This window comes from Haemorhous mexicanus, chromosome 21 (assembly GCF_027477595.1).
Source record: "Haemorhous mexicanus isolate bHaeMex1 chromosome 21, bHaeMex1.pri, whole genome shotgun sequence".
NCBI lineage: Eukaryota > Metazoa > Chordata > Aves > Passeriformes > Fringillidae > Haemorhous > Haemorhous mexicanus.
Window position 1 is genome coordinate 9,068,172 of NC_082361.1, and position 13,418 is coordinate 9,081,589.

The 13,418-nt window shown below is 46.8% G+C and overlaps 1 protein-coding gene across 1 annotated transcript in view; it reads right to left on the reverse strand.

Moving 5' to 3' along the window:
• The window catches only part of CACNA1B (calcium voltage-gated channel subunit alpha1 B), a 200,412-nt gene that overhangs the window by 86,008 nt on the left and 100,986 nt on the right, over positions 1 to 13,418 (reverse strand). Inside the window, exons 15-16 of the mRNA XM_059865534.1 lie at positions 13,025 to 13,092; positions 6,121 to 6,227 (exon numbers count right to left, since the gene is read on the reverse strand). Coding sequence (XP_059721517.1) covers positions 6,121 to 6,227; positions 13,025 to 13,092 — 175 coding nt within the window. The remainder of the gene's footprint in view (positions 1 to 6,120; positions 6,228 to 13,024; positions 13,093 to 13,418) is intronic.

Here is a 13,418-nt window from a genome sequence, read left to right on the forward strand (position 1 = left end):
AAACCACAGAGCCAGCCCAGCCTCCTTTTCCAGGGCAAAACAACAGCAGGAGTTGATTTTCACCAGATGCTACTTACCAGGAAGGAGGGACAGAGCCCAGAGAGTGGCTGTGGGTGACACCGATGGTGAGGACAGAGAGGAAAACCCACGGGAGGAATCAGAACCTCACACACTGACACACTCCAGGGCAGGAGCAGAGGGAAGAAATCACAACCAGCAAGAGGAAAAGAACACCTCTTCTAATCTACACCCCCCAGCAGAGCACGGGGCACAGGCTGGGTGTTCAGGCAGCTTCTTGCTGGGTCCTGTTGGGTCTCCACAGCCCAACAGAGATCTGGAAATCAGCCACAGTACTCCCGAGACAGAAGGAAAACATGGAACCTCCGAGATGGAAAACCTGGAGAAACAGAGCAGTTCCCCCCTCCCTGCATCCCCAGACCTGTACAAAAGGGCCAGAGGGGTCAGGGTGAAGTGGCTGAGGTGCCACCTCTGGTGGCTTTCCTGCCTGGCTCACACTGACAGGCACTGTCCCCCTGTGGGACTGCAATTACAGCACCAGTTCTGTGAACAACCCCAGTGGGACCAGCAGAAACCAGTCCTGGAGACAGCAGGAGGTCCTTGGAGGCTGGAGAGTTGTCCTGGGAAGCACAGATAACTCTGGAACAGCAGTGGGCAATGTGACAAACTGTGCTTAGGTCTGGTGCCCACATCCAGGAGCTGTCTCTGCCACTGCCCGCAACGTTTCATCCACCACCCAGGTTCTCCTCACCCAAAACTCACCCCACACACCCATGATTAAATGATTCCCTTGGATCTGGTTACAACTCTAATCCATTACCTCATGGAATTAATAAAACCCCGAACCTCATAAATCACAGAGTGCAAAAAGTTCCTCCAAGTGTGGCTGACTACCTGGCAGGCTCCTACAAATTGAGGGGTGCTGAAAAATTGCTACTTTAAGGCTTTCCCCAAGCAAAGGTGAGGGGAGGGCACTGGGGAATGCTGTGGGTGCCAGGTGAGCCCCAGGTTTGCCCTGCCTGGGGCAGGGAGTGCTCGTGGCAGCCCCTTTTGTACGGGCCATTGGTGCAGCTCCAGCTGGGACAGGGAAGGCAGAGGAGGAACCCAAACATGGGGAGTTCAGGCATCAGGCCAGGCAAAAGCAGGAAAAACCCCAAGTTTGCTTTGGGGTCTTTGTGTGACCCACAGGGATGAGCCTGAGGGCTCTTCCTTCCACTGGCAGTGGCACCAAAAAGTGCTTTGGACATCCAGGGCCTTGGAATTGTCCCCTTGTCCCCCATCCTCCAGTCTGGCTGCCAACGAAGCTGCGCCAATGGTTTGCCCTAAGGACCCCTGGCTCTGTAAAGTCCCTCAGGTGCAAAGGCTGAGCAGGGCAAATGACACAGAGGGGCTGAACAAGCCCAGAACTCACCTCCAGAAACAACAAAGCAAGGAAAATGCTAAACGGAAAACAAACAAACAAAAAAATCACAAAAAAAAGAAGAGTGAAACAATGGGCTCGAATCAAACACATCTCCTGTGTTCAGCCAAACATTGCAATCAGGGACAGAACCAACACACCACCCTCAATTTTCATCCTAAATAAATACTTCAGGCTAGAGTTCACCAGGTGAAAAACCAACTGTGGTCAGACAAATCTTCTCTCTGGTGGAGCAGAGAAATGCTGGGGGCTGCATGAAGCAGCAGCTCCACACCAGCCTCATTTTTAATCCTAAATAAATCCTTCAGGCTTGAGTTCACCAGGTGAAAAAGGAACTGTGGTCAGACAAACCTGCTCAGGTCCCTTTGGTGGAGCAGAGAAATGCTGGGGACTGGATGAAGCAGGAGCTCCACACCAGCCTCGCTTTTCATCCAGAGAAACCACAAAATAAATCCTGCAGAACAGAGCTCACCAGGCGAAAAACCAACTGTGGTTAGACAAATCAGCTCAGGCAAATCCCTTTGGTGGAGCAGAGAAATGCTGGGGGCTGGATGAAGCAGCAGCTCTACACCAGCCTCACTTTTCATCCAGAGAAACCACAAAATGAATCCTTCAGGCTAGAGTTCACCAGGTGAAAAAGGAACTGTGGTCAGAAAAATCTGCTCAGGTCCCTTTGGTGGAGCAGAGAAATGCTGGGGGCTGCATGAAGCAGCAGCTCCACACCATCCTTGCTTTTTATCCTAAATAAATCCTTCAGGCTAGAGTTCACCAGGGGAAAAAGGAACTGTGGCCAGACAAATCTGCTCAGGTGAATCCCTTTGGTGGAGGAGGAATGTCACAGTCATATTTTCTGGAAAAATCCCTTTGCCCAGGATTTTGCACCTGGGAAGCTGAGAAGCCTCAGAGAAAAAAGAAAACAATAATTATCTGATTGCTTCTCCTGTGTTTGCTGCTTTGGAATGTGTTTGGACATTGTTTACCAACTGGTCCTTGTTTGATTGGTTTCATGTGAATTGTTTTGACTCAATGGCCAATCACAGTCCAGCTGTCGGGACTCTGGAAGGAGTCACAAGTTTTTATTATTATCTTTTAACCTTCTGTCTGGATCCTTTCTCAATTCTTTAGTATGGTTTAGTATAGTGTTCTTTACTATAATATAGTATCATAAAATAATAAATTAGCCTTCTAAGAACATGGAGTCAGATTCATCATTCCTCACCTTCGCTGGGGTGCCCTGAGTACAAGAGAGGACATTTCTGGAGCTCCAAAGCCATGCAGGATGTGGTGAGGCAGATGATGAACGATCCCTCCCCAGCACTGCAATGATCAGCCTGTTATTAAAGGAGATCCCTGGTGTCCATCAATCACAAAGCAATTCCCAGCTCCCAAAGCATCCAGCTCCAGGTGGGAAGGTGAAGGTGCCTCTTCAGAGCCTGGGTAACACTGGATAACAACCAGTTCCTGATGCTTAGGAAATGATGTTCAGTAGCCAGCACAGTAAATGGAGCTCAGAGAGGAGGAGGGGGGACAAGGGGACAATTCCAAGGCACTGGATGTGCAAATTTGATGGAGCTGGCTTAGGAGGGGAGGTGGGGCAGGTGATTAAATGATTCCCTTGGATCTGGCTGCAACTGTAATCCATTACCTCAAGGAATTAAAAAAAACCCCAAACTCTGTAAATCACACGGTGCAAAAAATTGCACAGCTGACCCTGTATTGGCACGGGAAAAAAGCCAGAGCTGGGGGATCCAACACCATGGGGAGGGCTGGAAGGAGCTGTAGGGGAGCCACAGTCAGTGCTGGAGCAGGACTGGCAAGGGCAGGGAGGAAAGAGCACCTGAGACAGCACAGCCACTGTGACTCCTGAGCAGGCTCAGCCCAGGGACAGCTTTGTCACCTCTGTGGGGACACTGGGAACGTGAACATCGTGATCAAGAAAATCCAAGTCAGGGTGCTCTCTGCCACCACCTGTTTGGACTGATGCAGGTGGGGAAAATATCAATGTTTGCAGAACATCCATCCATGCCATCGATGCCTGCTGTTATAGAAATCCATTTTCATATGTTGGGAAAATAATATTAAACTAAAAAAAAAAAAATTCCTTAGGGGAAAGTACAAACAGAAATTGATTGGGTAGAGCCACCTTTGCAGGAGATAAATCCCAGTTTTCCCAGGCCTTGCTCACTGAATCCCACAGGGATTAGATTCTCAGTTCTTTGTACCCGAGTTCTGGGTTCTGGTGATATTTCCATTCGCCAAAAATCCAGTTTTTAAGAACACCCAGTACTTTTGGCAAGTCCAGCTCTGGATCTGATCTGCCAGGACTTGCCATGGTCACGACATCTGCTCCACCCTCAGAGCACCGTGGGGAATGAGAGCATGAGAACTGAAGTGTTGGGGTGGATTTGGGTGCCAGAAGGTCCCTAAATCAGCCCTACTGTGCTGGAGAGGAGCATCCAAGGGATGGTGGCTGCAAACCACCTCCCTGTCCAAGATTCAGGGGCTGCAAACCATGTGCTGTCCAAGATCTAGGGGCTGCAAACCACCCCTATACAATATTTAGGGGCTGCAAACCACCTCCTACACAGTATTTAGGGGCTGCAAACCATCCCTGTCCAAGATTTAGGGGCTGCAAACCACCCCTATACAATATTTAGGGGCTGCAAACCATCCCTGTCCAAGATTTAGGGACTGCAAACCATCCCTGTCCAAGATTTAGGGGCTGCCAAGCCCCTCTGGAGCTCCCTGAGGATGGACATTCCACCCCTGTATGGGTTCTTCACTTGAGAGCTGGATTAGATCCTTGTGGGTCTCTCCCAACTGAGAATATTCTGGGATTTATGGATAAAATTGCTTGGAGATGGATTCATTAAATCTCACAGAGCCACCAATCCATCCAGCCCCTCTTCCCATCTCCCAAAATCTGACTCCTCCCTTGCCTGCTCCTCCAGGGCCTCATCCCTCTGGGCATCAACCCCTTGACCTAAATGCTGCTTTTTGTCCCCAAAGCAAAGCTCTGTGAGTGGCCATGGAGCAGGGCCAGGAGATGTCACAGGGTGTCACAGGGCCAGGAGATGTGCAAACCATCCTTGCCCCTGTGCTCGTGTAAATTTTCACACAGCTGGGGCAGGGCAGACTCAATTTGAGGCAAAATAAGCAAAAATCCACAATTTTGTCCTCACTTTGAATTGTTGTCACAAAAATCTCCTCGTGCTTTTGAAAACCTGGTGAAAAATGATGGGAAAAGGTGATTTTAAGCAATTTCAACCTTAGGTCCATGGAAGTGAGTTGGTTTTTTCTCTGCTGGTTTCTAATAAATCTTCCCATGCAAAATGCTTTGATTAAAACAGGAGCAAATAAGCACCATCATCATCTTGCATTTTTCAAATACCAGAACCAAGAAATTCATCAAAGAGCAGGAGCAATTATCCTCATTTGACTTCTTTTCAAGGCTGGCCAGAAAATAATTGTAAGGAAAAAATGGTATTTAAAACTATCAAAGAGCCAGAGCATAAATAGGAACTGATTACAGCAGTAATGACAAAATAAAATGGTAAGAAGAATAAAATAGGCAAATTAATAATATTCTTTTCCTTCACATGTAATAAACTGGCTCCACTTGGCCTTTTGTCTTTGCTAAAGTGGATTAAAGTCCCAGTAAAAAGAGATTTCCACCGAAGGAATCCAGCTGCAGTTCAGGTTTTTTCCAGTAAATTGAGCAGGAAATTTCTTGGGTTTTTTTATGCTTGAGCTTCTCCAGCCCTTGGAGGTCTCCCTTGTAAAAGGGGTCTGAAAAACATCAGCAGCTCCCAGTAAAATGCAGGACCAAACTTTTTGGTGTTGATGCTGAAATTCCAGAAGAGTTCAAGGAACCTTTTCAGCAAATCCTCGTGAGGAGTCCCAGAACAGAGTCATGGAATGCTTTGGGTTGGAAGGACCTTAAATCCCATCCCAACCTGGCAGGGACACCCTCCACCATCCCAGGCTGCTCCCAGTCCATCCAGCACTTGGGTATTTCCAGGGGATGTCTCAAACACATGAACCTGGACCTCAGATATTTCCACCTACACCTCATTTCTGCACCTCTAGGATCCAGGAAAAGTTGGGCCCAAGGCAAAGCTGTCCAAGGGTTTTGGTATCACAGAGCCTGTGCTTGTCCTCATCCAGGCACCTGGGAATCCCAAATGGATGTTCCTGCCTCCAAACCAGAGCATTTTATTCCACCCAGCTCTTTCACACAGCAAGGAAAGGGAATTCAAGCACATTTTCCAGCTACTTAAGGGGATGCCTTTGCACTTGAATTCTCAAGATTATTAAAAAATATTGATTTCTGTGCACACACGGAAATAACTCATTAAACATCATTAAACTCATCTCCTCGTTAAAAATCCAAAGTGGGATGTTAACACTTCACCTGGTGAAATCTACCCTGGGCCAGCTTCAAAAAAAAACCAAAAAGTCCTCCTAAAACACAGTTATTCAAAGCTGAGGCCTTACAAAGGGCACCAAACTGAAAGAAATCCTTCATTAAACTGCTAATTAAGTCCTCAGCACTGAAGTATTTGGCCAGAGGTGGTGCAGGAGGGCTCCCAGACCACGAGATGCTCCAGCTGGACAGACAGACAGACAGACAGTGACACTGCAAAAGGGAAATGCTCTCCCAAGGAATCAAAGGTGCTTACGCAGCTATGGAGATGTTGGCTGCTGACATGGGGCTCACTTCAGCCACCTCCTTGGCCTTCTGCAGGGCCAGCTTCTGGTTGGTGGCTTCCTCCATCTCCTCCTCGTCCTGGGGCACAAAAAAACCAAGAGAAATCAGGGAATAAATCATGGAATAGCAACAAGCAGAGCTCCCCTGGGCCTGGGGTGTGGTGCTGCTGTGGTGAGCTGCAAGGACACAGGGATTTCAATTTAGGGCTGCAAGGACACAGGGATTTCAATTTAGGGCTGCAAGGACACAGGAGTTTTAGTTTAGAGGTGCAAGAACACAGGAATTTTAGTTTAGGGCTGCAAGGACACAGGGATTTCAGTTTAGGGCTGCAAGGACACAGGAATTTTAGTTTAGGGCTGCAAGGACACAGGGATTTCAGTTTAGGGCTGCAAGGACACAGGAATTTTAGTTTAGGGCTGCAAGGACACAGGGATTTTAGTTTAGGGCTGCAAGGACACAGGGATTTCAATTTAGGGCTGCAAGGACACAGGGATTTCAATTTAGGGCTGCAAGGACACAGGAATTTTAGTTTAGGGCTGCAAGGACACAGGGATTTCAACTTAGGGCAGATTTTCTTGCAAGCAGCCCCAGGTTTGGTGCAGGTTGAGGTGAGAATGGCAAGGTTTGGTCAAGAGGGTTTTTTACCCTCACAAACTTTCTTGACTCTGCTGGGTCTCCTCTCAGCACACAGCACTGGGGAAGGAGACTCTGAGGGAGCAGGGATGGGACAATTCCAGGTGGAATTCCCCATTTATCCCAGAGCTGTGTGTGGAACAACCCTCTGGAACACCTGCACGGGCTCCTAAATCCTCCCTGACCTCCTGCCAAGGGGACTTTTCTGAAACAATAATAAAAAATGATGGATTTGGGATGGTCCTGCTCCCATCAGTTGTTCACACCCACCTCGGATCCCTGAGGACTCAGAGAACAAAAAAAGAACCATATTAAATGTAGTTTGTGGAGCAAAGCAGGGTTCTGCTCTTGCTTCCTGCATATCCCTGGATCAGGAGGATTTTTAACCTCTGAAGATTGTACCTGGGATTTCTCTCTTCCCACCCAACATGAAAAGCACCACTAAAACTCAAAATTAGGGATCTCACTTTCGAAAAAAAAAAAAAAATTAATTACGACAAATAATTTCAAAAATTCAGAATTTAAGGATCTTAAATATTGAGGTGAGAGCAAAACCCAAAGAAACAGCCTGGTTCCCCTTCAGTGGTCACCAAGGGCAATTTTACTGGAATTTTCTAACCAAAATAAAGTCCAATCATGGAAGAATCAGCACAGAGCTCTGGTAGCAACACCAGCATCTCACAGATCCAGGGAAAAGCACAGTGAGGGAGTCCCAGGCACTTCTGTCAAACTCCATGGCATGCACAGTCTGCCTCTGCTCTCCCAGGCTGCTGGAAGGAGTCGGGGTTAAAAATAATGAGAGCAGGCAGATCTCCAGCTTTGGAATAGGAAATGATAGAGATTTATCCACCCTGAATCCCATCTGCATAAACAGCTCCTCGCTCTGCCTTTGGTGCTATTTGCTTCCACTGAACTCATTTGGAAACTGCTTTCTTTTTCTCCTTCAGAAGGAAAAAAATTATGGAAAATTGATTTTAAAAATCGTTACCATATAAATTTCTTCTTTTTTATTTTTCTTCTTTTTTTTTTTTCTCCTCTGCAAATATTTGCAAGTCTATAGCCAGGCCTGAATAAAAGACCTGCTGAGCAATTATACAAAGTCAATATTTCTCAGCTGCCAAATTCCAGTATTTTATGGATTTTTTTCCATAATTTCCAGTATTTTATTTTTATTTTATGCCAAACTCCAGTTTATCAGAGCTTTGGGAGCTCGTTGCAAACCAAGGGTGTTTGGTTTAATCCTGACCCCCAGCTCAGCCTCAGGTACCTGTCCTTTCACCCTGCTGGGGTGGGAAACAGCCAAGCACCCATGGATTGGGAGAAATTCAGTGTATTTGGGGAAGAAAAAGAGAAAGGAATGAATTCCACATTTCCCACCCCGGGGTTTGCCATTCCCAGGGCAGCAGAGCTCCCTCCATGGAGCAGGACTGGGACAGACAGATGTTGTCACCGTGTCTGGAATGTCCCTGGGCTCAGCTGTCCCAGCTGTGTGTCCCCAGGTCCCTGTGCCCCCCAGTTTCCCCCCTGGACTCTGTGGGGTCGCTGCTCAGCAAGAACAAAACATCCCAGAGTGGTTCCAACACAAATTCCCTTTCCCACACAAATCCCACAGCAGCTCCTGTGACAAATATTAACTGTGCCCATCCCAGTGCAGCACAAATGTTATCCTCAGGACACGAGTGTTAAAGGAATAACACCCCAATAAAAAAAGATTTCCGGTTTTCCTTTCATCCTCCAGGTAAATTCAAATTTTTCTTCCTTTGAGGGATCTCCAGCAGCCTGCAAACCAAAGGCTGCTGATTTTTCTTTCTCTGCCCCTAAAGCACCAGGTGCAGGTTTTCAAACCTCTTTTAGATGTGTGCCTTCTGCTCCATTCTCCCGGGTGCCTCTGTAATTCTGCTGGATTTCCATCCTGAAGGAGCAGCAAACACAGCTGCTCCTCCCTCACAACGAGCTCAGCCCTCAGCAGATGTTTGCTTTGAAACATCTCTGTAGCTTCTTCCATGCAGATATTGCAGATGACTCCAAAAATTCGTTAATTTTTTACCTGTTTTTTAAAATTCCAGCTCAAACTGTCACCCCCATTTCAAAGCTCTTGCCCCTAAGGACATCCCTGGTTCCTGTCCCTTTCTGTTTTCTAGAGCTCTAAATCTTCATTTAAATCAATTTCTCAAGGTGTAAACCCCATTTTTGGTGCTACCCATCACAATGTGCATCATTCACACTGAATTTTCTTGAACATATTCAGCCAGTTAAAGCCTTTTCCAAAGGAAGGAGGGGGATTTATGGATGCTCAGCTCTGGGTTTGGCCACTCCCTTCAGCCCAGAATTTCTGGGCATTCCTCAAGAACTTTATACAAATTTACATCAAATTCCCACATCCCCCATACAGGTTTTTATCCTGCTTTTTCAGGGATCACTGGCAGTGCACAGAGACAAGAAAACACTTCCTGCTTGAAGATATTTAGGAAAATAAAGCCTCACTTGTGGTGGGTTTACACTCCAGTTTAGTGAGGATGAAGCAGGAGCTGCTTGATGTCACCAGAGACATTCTGCATGACCAGCAAAAAAAATTTTGGGGGCAATTGTAAATTCTGCTCTGAACAGGAAGAAAAACCTGTCAATATATCAAAAAACCCCTAAAGGTGAGGGAACCCAAAGGGATTGAGGAGAGTTCTCAGGAATCACTCAAAATTGGGAGGAGAGTTTGAGTCAGGCCACAACAGGAAGAGCAGGAGAGGGAGCTGCGAGCAGGATTTTTATAGATTGAAAGCAAAGGTGGTGATTCTTTATTTTTTTTCCTCCAAAAATGAGTCATGCCTAAGCTGGTGAGTTCTGTACCAGCCACGGCTGATCAAGCTGCAGTTAAATATAGTCCCAGCTCTGAGAGCTCCTCTTACAGGTCACAGAGCCCAGAAATGGCCCAAATGCCACATCAAGACATCCAAATTAGCACCCAGCAGTGGGGAAGGTTGAGATGTTCCAGTCCTGAGGCAGGAAAGTTTTTTGCCTTCCCTAAGCAGAGGCAATTTCAATTGCTCCCACATTAAACTCAGCACTGGTCTCAATTAATTTCACAGAATAAATGTCAGGAGAGTCTCGTGGGAGCAACTGACTCCTGAGTAACTTCCTTGTATCTCTGGGCCATTTTTGGGGCTTGCATGATCATATTTACTCAGCAGGAAATCCCTCACTCTCCAGGTATGTGTCTAATTGAATTTTAGCTTTTCCCTCTTCTTTTGAAAGCCCCAGTGATTTGGGGGGGGGATCATAAATAAAATTAAACTAAAAAGAAATCCCCAAGAGACTTTTTGGAGAAGCTTTATGATTTGGCAATGCTGTTGAATCCATCAATATTTAATTAGACTTTATAAACATCCCCAAAGTCAGGTTTCCAACCCTCCCTGTCAGCTGCTGAAATATTCACAAGAAAGCACTTATAGGATTAAAAAGAAGGAAGATGAGCTTCATTATCCAAGAATTGTGCTGGGCCTCAGCTCCCCTCTTAGCACGTGCAAGGGATGCCCATAAATCTGGGAGGATCTCTGCCTCCAGGCTGGAGGTTTCTGTGAGCACAGAAACAGCTGAGCTGCTGAAAGGGGAAAAATTCCCATTAAAAAAAAAATAGAAAAAAAAGAGAAAAACTCTCAAAAAACAGAGAGCCATTAAAGACAGCCATGAGCAGCATTTTAAGGGAGGGGGGATGCAGAACACAGAATTGGAACAAAAATAAAATAATAAAAATACTATAAAAATGTATCTATAATAATAAAAATACTTATAATAAAATTATTTATTTATAAAAATTTATTTATATAATAAAAAAACTTAAATATTTACAATAACAAAAATATTTATAATAAATTTATTTATAATAATAAAATTTCTTACAAAACTTACTTATAATAAATTTTCATAATTGTGGAAATCTTTATAATAAAATTATTTATAATAATAAAAATATTTCTAAAATTATTTGTAATAAAATATTTATAATAATAAAAACTATTTTCCACCCAGAAGCCACCAGGCTGTTTGGAGGGTTTGTTGGGAGAAAGCTCCAGAAAAGCTGGAGCCAGTCCTGCAGGAAAAGGGGAGATGAGAGAGCAGCTCAGCCCCAGCAGGGATGTGGTTTTTGATGGGAACCTTTGGCTGGTTTGCTCTGCAGCAGCTGGAGGAGGGTGGGCATGGGGGGGAATCTCTGTCCCTCGAGGGTGGAGCTGCAGTGGGGACCCAAAGAGCCAAAAATGTTGGGAAAGATTTGAGTGCAGCAGTGCCAGATCCACGCCCAGAGCTCAGCACCGACCCTGAGCACCACAGCTCTGTGGCTCATGAGCAATGCCATGGGATGGTTTGGGGTGGAAGCACCTCAAAGCCCACCCAGGACACCTCCCACTAGCCCAGGCTGCTCCAGCTCCATCCTGCCTGGCCTTGGGATCCAGGGGCATGAATTGCTGCACCTTTCCCTAAAAATAAAAACCACCTGTGCCTGCTGCTGCCTCAGCTCATGGGCAGAGAGCTCTGCCACTGGCAGGAGGAAAGAAATTAAAGTTCTAAAGCACATCCACCCCAATTGGGACACTGCTGCCTGTGCCCCCAGCAGGTCACTGTGACTGCTGCTGATGGCAGCAGCACAGGATGGGTGAGGAAAGCTAAAAAGGTGCAAAAATCCCTTTAATTCTCCTCATAAATCCACCAGAGTGCACCAAGAAATCAGAACTGTGCAATAACCAAACACCAAGGGCAACAGTCACAATCCTCCTGCACAGCCCCGGGCTGAGCTGCTCTCAGTGTAAACATTCTCCTACAGAAATCTCTGTCCACACCCAGAAAAGTCACACCAGTGTCACTGCCACCCCTGCCAGGACCTGGCTTTGTGCCTCTGATTTCCCATACACCTGGGGAGAGGCAGGAATATCCCAACATCTCCCCGGAGTGCTCACAACAGCCTCTGCAAATTGTTTTGCCTGAAGCTGATTGGAAAATTTAATTCTTTAATCCATCACCAACCTCAGTGAGGTAAGGGGCACAAAGTGTGAGACCAAACACAAAATATTCCCTGCAACCTGAAATAAAGAAACCTGCAGGGGAATAAACCTCTCTGCAGTGCAAGCTGCTCACCAGAGGGGCAAAAGCAGCACCACAATTCCTGAATGTGCTCCTGTCTGAGTTTCCAATCAGCCAAAAAACCTGTTAATTGCTTCTTCTCTGCTCTTGGAAACAGAAAATGTGAGATGAGCAATGCCCACTCTGGGGTAAAGCAAATACAAAATATTCACTGCAACCTGAAATAAAGAAAGCTGCAGGAGAATGAACCTCTCTGCAGTGCACAGTGGTCACCAGAGATGCAGCAGGTGATGCCTCAGGTATTTTTCACATTCTGTGCTGCTTTAGTCTGTGGGTCTGGGCTTCACATCAGGGGATGGTGAGCTCTGTGCACAGAGCAGGGAGACAAAACAATTCCTGCTCCAGCTGGGCACCAAGGACAAATGACCCAAATCTCAGCCCAGGAGCACAAACCCCGTGGGCTGGAGAGAGAAAAACAAGCAGGGTGGGAGTGCCTGGGCTAAAGCTGGGATGGGACAATGAACTGCAAGGTGCAAATGGAGCAGAACTGATCACAATGTGAGATCTCATGACCAAGCTCTCTTTTGCTCCCACCTTGGAGCCATCTGGGCAGAGCCTGTGGCTCTGGTACTGCTGGGGTGTGGCCTTTGAAGGCCCTTCAATAAATCTCCACTTTATTCCCCTTAACTCCATCTATCCTCTGTCCCAGCTCCTTCAGGCACCCCAGTGTCACCAACATCTTCTATGAAAAATCCTTTCCTTAGGATTTTCCCTCCTGAGGAGCTGAGAGACCTCGGGAACAAAATGCAAACAAAGATTATCTGCTGCTGTGGAATGCAGCAGGTGGGTCTGGGATTGGTCTCACGTGGTTGTTTCTAATTAATGGCCAATTCCAGTCCAGCTGTCCAGACTGTCTCTGTCAGAGACAAACTTTTGTTATTCATTCCTTTTCTATTCTTAGCCAGCCTTCTAATGAAATCCTTTCTTCTATTCTTTTAGTATAGTTTAACATAATATATATCATAAAATATTAACCAAGCCTTCTGAACATGGAGTCAACTTTCTCATCTCTCCCTTCATCCTGAGACCCCTGTGAGGACCGTCACACCCCAGGGCTCCAGGGGGCAGCTCAGTTGTCCCCCTTGCTTTGGAGGGCACAGCAGTGTCCCACCTACCTTGGTCAGCTCCTGGGCGTTGGCCAGGTTGTCCACAGCGATGGCCAAGAAGACGTTCAGGAGGGTATCTGTGGGAGCAGCTAAGGAAAAGCTCTTCACACAGCACAGGAGCAATCCTTCCCTTCCTGCTGCCCCTCTTTTCCCCCTCAGGGTCTCATGGATTCATCTCTGGAAGCTTTGCCACCATTCCCAGCTCACCCACCCTGCCCAGAGCTGGCCCTGCACACACATTGGTGTCCCCAGCACCTGTCTGGAGAGGGGACAGGACCCGAGGGGTGTCACACCATCAGAGGGGCAGGGTGGGACCTCCTGCTGCCCCCAGAGGCACCACAGCCCCTGGTGTTCCACCCCTCCAGCCCAGAAATGCAGATTTCAGCCTCATTTTCCCCTCATG